The 12,108-nt window shown below is 36.9% G+C and overlaps 1 protein-coding gene across 21 annotated transcripts in view; it reads right to left on the reverse strand.

Annotated features, from left to right (window-relative positions):
* Positions 1-12,108, reverse strand: part of MYO3B (myosin IIIB) — a 252,842-nt gene that overhangs the window by 94,037 nt on the left and 146,697 nt on the right. For all 21 annotated transcript variants that reach the window (XR_001862401.1, XR_001862400.1, XR_001862399.1 and 18 more), the window contains one exon: positions 5,620-5,740. Coding sequence is in view for 17 of the 21 variants with exons in the window: in XM_017735716.1 (XP_017591205.1) it covers positions 5,620-5,740 (121 nt within the window). In the remaining 4 variants the exon portion in view is untranslated. The remainder of the gene's footprint in view (positions 1-5,619; positions 5,741-12,108) is intronic.

Here is a 12,108-nt window from a genome sequence, read left to right on the forward strand (position 1 = left end):
ATCTTAATGTTTGCCATGATTAAAAATAGGAAAGTGAAGCTATTAAAGGAAACCAGAATGTCTTTATACCAGCTTTTCTTTTGGAAAGAAATGAAAATTCATATTCAAAAGATGACTTATACAAGAAATTGCAATGTGATCTTGACAGAAACTGAAATCATCCAAGGAGAAGGTATGGGAAAGGTGCAGGGAATAAATCACCAGGACCCAATGGCATTCTTCTGAAGATCCTGAAAAAAATAGGTTTAAAATGTAGAGATGTGACCCCTTCAATCAGCTCTCCATGAAGAATAGAAATGCATTCACTTAGTTATTATTTTTCTTTTCCTTTTAATCAAAAGAATTCATGGAGGGTTTTGTTATTGATTGAGAGTAAACCTCACTTTAGTGAGAGGTGGGCTGCAGATCAAGTCAAAGAAACCAGAGCAAAAATAGAAGAGCTTTTATACAGAAGAGGAGAATTCACATGAAACCAATTTCTGAGTGAATTTGTGCTCATGTGACTGAAATCATGTTTAATTTCTACTCTCAGTGATACACAGGATGCTGTGGTTATGTGCTAATCCACCAGTGCCCATATAGGTAAATCCACTTTGCATGCTATTTCAGTGGACTTCCAGCTGTAGCAAACCATTGAGAAATGAACCTCATTCATTTTTCAGGCACAGCAATGCCATTGCAAGTAAAGCAGACACATGGAGAATTCCTCTAGATTGATTTCTATACTTACTCCCCATACTGATGCAGCAATAGCTGGTGGCACTACGATGCTATAAAAGCTCACTTGCAATGCCAAACCCACTGGCACAGATATGTTACAGTTCAAGAAGTCACGGTGCATTTGAAAATCATTAAAAAAACCTTGACAATTCATCTAAGTCAATCCAATTTTCAGACAAAAATCAGCTACACCTACCCCCCCCTCCTTTCCCCCCCCCCCCCCCATATATTTGCTTGACCTGATTTTTAAAACCTACAGTGATGGAGCTGTCAAAACTTCCCAAGGTAGCCTACACAGGGTTTAATTCAGCTTACCATCAATTAGCTTGATGTCTAACCTAACATTGTTGTGCTGCAATGCAAGCCCATTATTTCTCTCTTGATTCTCAACAGAGAACAGTTTGTTCATTTTCTCTTCACATCAGCCTTTCATGATAGGAGAAATGATACCATATGACCCTTAGTTTTCATCTCCCTTAGAGGTCTTCCTTTATCATGGTTTATAAAGATATGCGATCATTTTTGTTGCCAAAGAACCTGCTAATTTTCTTCAAGGGCAGTCTCCAATATACTACCTTAAGTCTTGACAGTGATGAGAAAATGTTATGATGCACATGTGAGTTGAATGTATCCTCACTGCTGGTACCCAATGTAAACTTTGGAGCATTACTGAATTTCATATTGTGGTTCATTACATTTCATGTAACTGTTTCTAATTCAAATCCTACCCTCTCAAGCTCTTGTACCATCACTCACTTAGTACTGATACAAATTGAGTAATCAGATCCTGTTTCATCAGTTGAGCCATTAGTGAGCAGAAACAGACCCATTTCTAGAATTTGACTTTCACATGCACACTTCCTGTAGAACAAAGAAATGCTGATAATTATTCTTTGTCTATAATTTTTCAAACATCTAAGTTGGTGTGCCTGTGTAGCTTTGTACAGACTCTATTATACAATCTTGATTATGTAAGGCTCATGTGAATGTCAAGAATTTTACTAAAAAGAATGTTCCTTGAGAACCTAAGCTGACCAAAGCCTGAACATGATACCAAATAGCTAAAAAGAGAAAGATATAAGGAAAAAAAATTCCAATGAACTCAGTTCAAGAGTGTGAACAGGTGTGATGTCAGGTATCTTCTACCATGCATCCTTAACACACAGAGCTCCAACGGAGCTCTGGGATACTGACTGACACACAGTTATAGTCACAGACCTAACTGATGTGTAACAAAGTCACTGTGTGGAAACAATGCTTTCTGCTATACAACACAGTATAAAGGCACTGATCATATACATGTAGCTAACTTGTATTGTGGTATTTAGCAGTCAGTGAGCTACAGTACAGTGAGATAGAGGAAAAAAATTAACAATACAGTAATTATTTTCCAGGGGAAGTATCAGATCAGTATTACTTAACACAATTTTCATTTGGGAAGGAAATGGAAAAGGAGACGATGGTGGAACATGCAGGCTACAGATACTTCAGTGGTGCTCTAAAGGGATTTGAAGATATTTGAGAATGACAGCTCTGTCTGAACAAGAAGATGAACAAGGCAGCGTAGATTAAGGTCCTTAGTCATAGAACTGTAGATTATCCTGCTAAGCAAGAACATTTATGAAAAATACATTCACTAGATATCTGTCAATCTAACAAATTCAAATCACATTATGTTTTAGAAAATTACTTCTCCCTTCTCCATAAATTGTTCCTAATTAGCTCAAAAGATTCCTAATACTAACTTGGAATTTTATCTATGCTATTGCAAAATGCAGCATTTTTTGTTTCTGCAGTGATCAACTGCAAAATGGAAGCAGATGTTAAGGTTGGTGTCTTTGCTCTCCTTGTGAGAGAGGAGACCCCATCATACTCCTCCCTGCTCTGCTGCCTATTCAACTCTATACGGAATGGTAAATCTGCTATTCAGCTGTTGTAAAAATGGCTCAGAAAGGTTTTCACTTTCCTCATTTGAACCATGTTTAACTCAGGTGTTGATCATGTTTGCCTTTAAAATAACTGCCCCTTTTAAGGTTTGATTGTGATTCAGTTCCCTAATGCCACACAGGCCTGCAGGTTCCTCTCAGTGGCTGATGACGTCAAGAAAAAGCCTGGCAAGTGTCTCATACACACATGGGTTTTGGAGAATAATTCAAACTTAGTGTCAGCTTCCCAGGTGCACAATTATTCCCAGGATCCTGTTTCAGTAGGAGTCACAGACATTTCCACAGCTTTGTGGAACTGAATAGAAAAACATTTTTTCAACGAGACAAAGCCACTTCCCTGCTAATATTTACATAATCTATTTCTATTCCAATCAGAGATATTTGCCAACTGTCAATGCATCCGTAGTTACCTGTGACATCAGCTTTGCATTTGACTTGATTACCAAGTCAAGCATATAAATGCATGAAACATTTTAACATGTAATGCTAAATGAACAACTGTGTGCATGTAATTAGTAACCCATGTAATTTATTAGCTTCAGTTCACTTATGTCCTGCATTCACTGACTGAAGAGTATGAACTAGGTGTAGAGATTCAATTTCTTCTACGGAATTATTTTTTTTTAAAGTGCTCATTTCTTATGAACACTTCAAAATTCATGACTTCGTAAAACTGAGTACTTTATATATAACACCATAATGTAGCTTTTAAACAGATCTTTTAAAAAGCATCAGGTTGTCATACATTTAAATGCAAAGTTATAGTCCTCTGCATACAACAGAACTGTGTGTAATTTTGCCTTCTGATCCCAAGTACCTTTACGCTCATTTCTCATTTTTCAAAACTACCAGTTAGGAAAAAAAAGAAAAAAAAAGAAACAAAAATAAAAGAAATTACAAGAAATGAAAGAAAATGAAGAGAAAATAGTATTTTATTATTCTATACTTTAGTTCCATAATGTGTGAAGCCACAGAGAGGCTGCCTTCACTAGGGTCAGATTACCAGCTACTATGTCAAGCATCTGCACTATTATTCAGCAACCTTTCTGTTTCCTGCAAGTTTCCTCTATGACTGCAACAGCCATGTGCTTAAAACAACAGTACACCTACATGAAAAAGTGATGCTTGATTTATGGGAACTAAGTTACCGGATTAAGCCCCATTACCTGTGAAATGCTTACATTTTCAAGTCTTGCTGAAACTACTGGAACCTGAGGCCATTGCTGTGAAATTTATGGGATTAGGCAAATAATCTGCAGTATTTGTTTGGGTTAAATTGAGAGCTGCCAGCAGTAATGGCAGTTTCCCAACTCCAGGCAAAAGAAGAACTCATTTATGTATCTGACTGTACACTGCAACCAGGACTGGGTGCAAGACTTGAGTTGCCAATGTATTTTACATGGGCATCTTCAGGTCAGATATCTAAATGCATTTAGACAATGATTTCAGTGTAAGTTTGGTGGCTAAATATATTTAAAGGTTGTATATATGTGCTTCATAGAGCCCAAATTCAGCTCAACAGTAACTGAACCATAAAATTTTTGTGAGCCTCAAGAGATGTACAATTAGGCCAAGTTGTACCAAATCCAAATATATTTGTTTGGTGAGGAACAAAGAATTTCAGAGATAGTTTAATGCAAAAATGGAAGAAAACCATTCCTATATATGAAATAAATGACCAAAAAAGTTTAAAGAGGCTCTGTGCCTCCAAATAAGTCCAGATGAAAAAGTCTATTTACATTGTAAGTAATTATAATTCTGGATGCCAAAGAAAACTGACAGTAGAGATCTTACTAGCTCTTGCTTTCAACCATCACTGCAGACTGGAGAACAAATGAACACATGATCACCAATAGTCTTAATGAGATCACAAGATATCCACCCCTTAAAGACTGAAGAAACAGAAGGCGCTGCATGCACATGAAGGGAATCATAAATAAGGATTCTCATTCCCCAGTGAGCAGTCAAGCAACCCCAAATCAGATCTATGATGGTAAAATGCAGTGGGCTTGCTTTTTACCCTGAAAATCATCACCAAAACCGTTTATTTACTTATTTATTTAGTCCTTGTCCAATGGCCTGAACCTTTTTTTTTGCTAAAACAGAATACTTTATTCAAGGAAAATATTCTGGAGCACTATTAACCTGCAAGAATGTAGGTGGTTACACCTGAACGAAGTCCTATAATAATGCTCTAGAGCATGTAGCAGAGTTAGCATGGAAGTTAACAAAACCCAATGCTATGAGCATACACGGGAAAAGAAATAATCATTAACTTCTCCATAATTTTAAGATCTCATAACTCTCCATCACTGTAACTAATAAAAGGGATTAGTCCTGCAAATGCAGCCACCTGTCCTAGAACACTGTTGGTGACTCAGACATAACAGATCCTTTTTGCCTCTCATACCCAGGGAAGTGTCAGGGGAAGATCTGTCTGGAGTGAATCCATTGCTTAAAGGGATAAAATACCTTTTCTCTTCAAAAAGGAGAGCATCACTATGGTTTACAGCATTCCTTGGCTTTCTGTCAGTGACTTGTCCATCTGCTCTTGACAGCTCTTTTCCCTGTCTCATTGCTGGTCTACATGGAGCTTTACAGGCACAGAAGGGTAACTTTCTACTCTTGGACATTTAATAACATACACTGCACTCAATTCTGAAATGATGAGCACTTGCAATTCTGTCTGCAATCTACAGTATTCTGGGTACCTACACGAAGTACACAAAAACAGGACAGCAACCCAGAGCAAACAGCACCTTTCCACTAACTGGGAGATTACTGAGATGACTAAGCTGGAGGGGGAACTTGCTTGACTAAAGGTGGTCATCCTCAGAATGCAGCAGATTTTCTAAGAGCTGGCTGAATCATGATGACAAACCTGCTCCTTTCAGATCTTACTGTGGTGGAAACCACTTTTATTAAAGAATAGATAGCAAAGGATTCAACTTACCAGTCTTCTTCACAGCCAAAATCTGAAGTAGAGCAGCTGCTTGTAAGCTGAGCATCTGCGACACGCTCAGTGCTGTTTTTCAATCTTGTGTAGTTTTTACGAACAATATATCCCCTAAAAGCTAAAAAACATAGTTATGAATCAGAAAGACTCTGCAGAAACTGAAATGCAGACTGGCATCTGGCACTGCAGCACAGACCTGAATGTCCCCATCTTTTACTGAATTAGTGCACAAGAACACTTAGCACCTCACACGAGAAACTCAAATGTTGCAATGTTACCAACACCTGGAAATTCTACAGGACCTTAAACTCTCACTGTTGATCACTTGGCACAGCCCAGGCAAGGAAAACAGGCCTCAAAAACATGCCTAATTTAAAGAGGAAACCAACTCAGAATGTATTAAAATAAAATCACTCCCAAAACAACTTCTTTGATCACAACTTCCCTTTGAGCCAGTCATGTTTTACAGAATCAGAAGCTTTACTTTCTTTTATTGTGGGATAGTGGGGTGAAGAGCCAGATATATTCCGTTACAGCTAGAAAAATTCTTAATGTCTTCTCCTATTTTTTCAATTAACTGTAACCATAATAAAACATTTAAAACACCTCTCATAAAAACAGGAGAAATTTAGAGAGATTAGAATTTATACCATTCCTAAAAAAAAAGCAGAACAAAATAATCACAAAAAATACTACATTAAGTAGGAAGCATATAGTAGAATGAAATGGTAAAGAAAATTATGATTAGTAATTATGATTAGTATGGATTTATTTCCATCAACTGTCTTTGGGTTTGGGTACCTGAATACCATAATTATTTCCATAGTTTTATCTTGAATTTTTTACACCTGTGAGCAGTAAGAAAGCTCAAGCACAAACCACAGATAGCAATACATACTGCACTTAGGACAAAGGACTAAAAAGGTTGCAATATACACTTAAACTCACAAAATTTTAAATTTTATTTTTGTAGCATTTATTTCAAGCATTATTTTAGGTAGAAATACCCATGGAGAGAAAGAACTGAATAATGAAAAAAGTAAATACAGTATCAGTGCCATTGTTTCAGTGTACAATAAGCAGTTGCTGAATAAGAAGACTGAGGGGTGAGACAGTATGTAAAAGAATATTGGAACTAAGCTGAGGAAATATGATTTTTGAAAAAATAAGTTTCATGTCTAGGAAAAGCTTCCAAGTACATGAAATGCATACAAACCAGAGTAATTCTGAAGACTAAATACCCAAAGGAGAAGAGCAGCCCCTCCCATTGGGGTCCAGGTTTACACACTACAATGGAAAATAGGATAGACACAGAAATAAGGTCTAGGGCAACTTCATGTAGGATCAGGGTCATGATAACATCGTAGATTACCAAAAGAAGTCAGGAGGTAGGATAAATAATGAACAAATTGAGAAACAGAGAAATTGATCAGAAGATTGACAAGATTCCTCTGTATCTCACACTTCTGATTTTTATGAAAGCACTGAGGTTTCTGGGATAAGAAGCAACAAAAATTGCCTTTTAATGAGAGGTTATGAAAATAAACAACCATTCACTTTACAGAATGCATGACAGAAGTTTGACCTGCTGAGGTGTTGAACCAAATACAGAGCTCAGGTATCGTGAGGCCTGAGGAACTTTCCTCCCTTAATAATCAGACTAGGAAAGTCTGCCTGTCTGGCAGAGATGAGGCAAGCTCTCACTTGTCCCATGTGAAGCTTCCAACCCTTAACTATCCCCTAACTGACCAGACAAGGATCCTACTCTGCTATCTGCAGCAGAGACAGCTGGCCAGCAGTCACCTCTCTGCAGCTGAAACATGCTGAGTGTCAGTCGGTGGACTACTATAAAGAAGCACTGAAACAAATGAACTAATAAGATAAACTTCAGTTTTATCCTTAGTAGTTTCTCAGCTTTTAATAATTCTTTGCATGCGTGTGTCTATAAAATCAACCCTGATACATGCTGTGATTTTATATTTAAAAATTGTTTTTCTTTTTCTCGGAGACTCTTATTAATGTCAGTACAACCATTTTGGTCTTTCCCCCATTCACTACGTAAAAACCTGATACATCTGATTTAACAAACACAGTTTTTGCCCTATCTTCTGTTTTCATAGGTACTTTCAAAATCAACTCCTCTTCAACACAACCTTCCCACAAGATGGTTTCTAACTTTCTTCTAAATTACCTTGCATCTGAAAGGTAAATTGTTGTATGTTTCCTACTTTTGACTCCTGGGACAACTGAAGTGCAGGATAAACAAACTTCTTTAAGTCTCTGGAAGCTTCATCAAGCACTAGTAGGACTGCATCTTTTCAACATTTATTAACAGGATCTACAATGTTTCAAAAGAAATGCATATGCAGAGAATTCTACTGGGGGAGTCTGAGAGGCTGGGAAGCTGCTCCATCACAGCAATTTGCATTACTGACTGGTGCTGGTTTTGACACTAAGCACTTGGCTCAAAGAGTGTGAAATTAGCAGACTCATGTTGCTACTGCTCCACGAACAATCACTGCATCATTGAAGAAGAATGATTACCAGCTGTCACCTCATTTTCACCTTATTCAGTCTATATTCCAAACTTTTCAGCAACAGTAGCTTTAACCCTCATCTTTACACAGCCAAAGATGACAGGATCTGAAAAGCAACATAGGAACTGAACTTAATTTTAACACTTCTATTAGTAACTTCGTGTTAAATGCTTTATGTGCCACAAATTAGGAAATGAATTTTTACTTCTTTTACTGATAATTTCTCACACAAAGAGAGTTTTCTGTCAGCTTCAGCACCTAGAAAACCAAGAATCTATTTACCTCAGGGAGTCTGAAATTCGGCATCTTGCAGTTATAAACTTTTAAGGTCTAAATATAAGGCAGTATACATTACACACAATACTGCACAATTCCAGATAGGAAAAGTCCAGGCATTTTCCTTCTGATTCCCACAGGAAAGATATAATTACAGAGCAAATTGTGAAGCACAGTGTAAAAAGATCAAAGCTAAACAATCACAGGTCTATAAGAGAACTATAAAGAAAGGAGATAAAGTAGTTTTAAAACAGTAGAAGGATTAATTCTCAGTCATTAAAAAAAAATCATGTGAAGCAGACTTTTACCACACAGACACAATTTTATTCTATAACATCACCTAAAATAGCTTATAACAGCAACTCAGAAGAGAAAGCTCATGCTTGCTTAAGAGAAGGCATTTGATTTGCTAGGAACAGCACATCACTTTCTTAATTTGTCTAGTTAAAAGAGCATTCAGCAGCTTAACAGCATCTGAGAGAAATTAGAACCCATGAATCTGATTATTCATTCCATGCCAAATTAATTCTAATGAGCAGTAGAAGGCACAGAGTCACATCCTTTGCTGGGTGCCATGAACACATCCCCTCTTTCACCTCTCTACATGGGTATTGGGTGATGCCTGTTTAATAGCAGAAAAAAACTCTTAAGTTCTCCAGCAGAAGCATTATGAGAAGGAAGTAATGATTTCCCTTGTACAAGCAGTAACTATCAGCAACAAACAGTGACTATTAGCAAGACTCACTAAGGCTGTCATCAGGTCTGGTGTTACTGATGCAAATCAACACCTGGACATAGAGCTCACAGAATCACAGAATATGTTGACTTGGAAGGGACCAACAAGGATCATCCAGTCCAACTCCCAGGACCATCCCCAAGAGTCACATCATGTGCCTGAGAGCATTGCCCAAACACTTCTTTAACTATGTCAGGCTTGGTGCTGTAACCACCACATATCAGAGTCTCTGATCTTGAGATTTGGTCAAATAAAAAGGTGAATATGACTATGAAACTCTGGCAATATCAGCAAGGAAAAGGAAGATATTTTATCGTACATTGTCCCTTCCTGATTTTAGCATCAAATCTAGTAATAACAGTCTCCATTTATTCTCCTCAAATTCAGAAGAGAAAACCAGACATTTGAACATTGACGGAGTTTAGCTCAGAGACAGGGACAGAATATAAATCCCCATGCTTTAATACTGTAAGGCCTTCTCACTTTTCTAAAATGCTCCCTGCATATGAGCATGGTTACTAGAGACATACTAAACATGAATTACTGGATGTGCTAAGCTAGTACAGAACACAGTGAGATGGGAGAATAAAGTTAACCAAAGCTGTGCAGCCTATTCAAACTAGTCTGGTTTACCCTGACTGTGAAATTAAGATAATATGATAAATCAGATCAGCTGTCACTAGGAGAAACATGTCCTCAATTTTTTTTACACTGATAATGTAGTTAAAAGAAAGAGAACTACTAAAATAAAAAAGGAAAATGGATCTGCTATTTAGGTGTCATTTTCAAGAAAATTTTTAAGACTACACTTTTAGATATATTTATCAAGTGCTTAGAAGTTTTTGGAACATTTAACTCATGTAATTCTTAGACCTATACAATGGTATTAGCTGAGAACATGTACACATACACATACATAGTGATACAAATAGATGAATAAATATAGGAATAAATATTCAAAAAATACTTCCTTGTCTTCTACTGAAATAAACATTCTATTTTTGCTGCTAAAGTCCCAAATGTAACACTTTTATTAAAAGCTTACATTCATATAAATGTAAACCAGTAAATTGCAGCTGTTCTCTGTCCCTCTTTTTTTTAATTAAAATGGAGTAAATTTTGCCAGAAGCACATGTCAGAGATATGTGAGCAACACTGCACCAGCAGAAGTTATAGAGAGAAAGCAATTTACAAGGGGATGCTTCCTTCTGAACATCCATCACTTTTTATTTAAGGAAAAGAGCCCAAATCTTGAGTTCTTGATAAAGAATTTTCTAATACAATATGACATATGGTGAGTGTGCGAGCACGTGTTGGAGGAGGAGATATGTGGCTCAATGGATTAGTCATTTGCCTTTCACCTCTGGAAGCATAGTTAAACTCAGTCTTGACCAGAGCTGCACAGTATATTCCAGATGGCTAAAGTGGGCCTAATTAAAATGAATTCAGTGATGTCACCTCAGATCTAAATGAATTGCATGCACCACTCATTTGGCATTTTGGCAACGTCAGTTCACAAATAAAATAACCAGATTTAAATCCTCCCTTAAGCCTTTTGGGACAAGTCACATTGCATGGAAATACATGCTATCATAACTAGAAAACATATTTTCATAATTGTATTATCTGTTGCTTTAAATTCTAATTAATTCATTATTCTAAAACAAATAAACATTTAATGAGACTTTCATGTGAGGTAAATCAATGAAGCAACATTTCAGCCAGATGATTCAATGGATATACACTGATTTAAACCAGCTGTGAATCTGGCAAAATAATTTTTAAAAGTCTTTGACAATATATTTTCCTCTTATGTAGATGTGAATCAAAACACTATAAATTCCAATTACAAAGAAATACTCAGAAGTGCAAAGTATTGTCAACTCAAACACTTAACACAAAATCTTCCTTTACAATTTGTCTCTGAGTTAAAAATTAGCATTTTCTAACCTTCACAGCTTGAGAAAGCGCGACTGGAAGTAGGAGGAAAGACCTTGTGTACCCTGTGTACCATTTTAGCCATGAGTCTAATAACAACTCTGTCTTTTGAGAACATGAGATGTAGATATGCTGAAGTAGGGTAGCTTTTTCTTCCCCATTTAATTTAAATTCACTAATACTTTCTTTCCTAGCGAGCATTTACCCCCATCTGAAATAATGACTTTTTTCTTGTAATATAATACACTCAGGAATTTTATCTTCATGTATATTGTGAGGGTTGGTTTTTTTCTAAGTTTGTTTTTTCTTCCAACATTTCTTCAATGGATAGTGAACTGCTGGGCCCACAGAGATCTCCAGACCACCAGCTCATGTATTTGAAAGGCATCTGTTTATTTTTAAAATGCAAATGCAGCCTACCTCAAAGACTGACTCGCAAGAAATGAACAATCTGAACAAGTCAAGAGGTTTCCAATCAGGAGCTGTGTTCCTCCTTTATATCAGGCTATGATCACTTGCTGTCAAAACCACTTAAACAATATCCTGGAACCTGAATGAAGTCCCCCCACAATTAAAATGAGCAAGATAATCCTGCAAGAATTATTCAGGCAAATCATTTTTCACACAGTTTAAAGTAATGATAAGGTCATTTACAAAAGAAATCAGCGCCTTTGAAATGCTGACTTGTAGACAGAGGACTGCCTGGAGGAGGGCCATAGATAACAGTGAAGACTGGCCTCCTAGCACTACCCTTGCAGTCTTTGGAACTGATTCTGATGAGGAGAAGGCCCAATAAGGTTAATACCCCTACTTTGATCTCTGTCAAAGCGTACCAGCAAGAATTAATTTACATTTCAGATGAAAAAGGTTGACAGCATGAAAAGGCATCTTGTTTCTGGTATGTGAATGTGCTGTAATAGATCGGGAATTCTGAAAGGAAGTTCTGAGGAAGCTAAAGGGATAAGCTGAGCGGCTGCTTTTATTGGGAAAGAGATGAAA

This window comes from Corvus brachyrhynchos, unplaced genomic scaffold (genome assembly GCF_000691975.1).
Source record: "Corvus brachyrhynchos isolate BGI_N302 unplaced genomic scaffold, ASM69197v1 scaffold255, whole genome shotgun sequence".
Taxonomy (NCBI): domain Eukaryota; kingdom Metazoa; phylum Chordata; class Aves; order Passeriformes; family Corvidae; genus Corvus; species Corvus brachyrhynchos.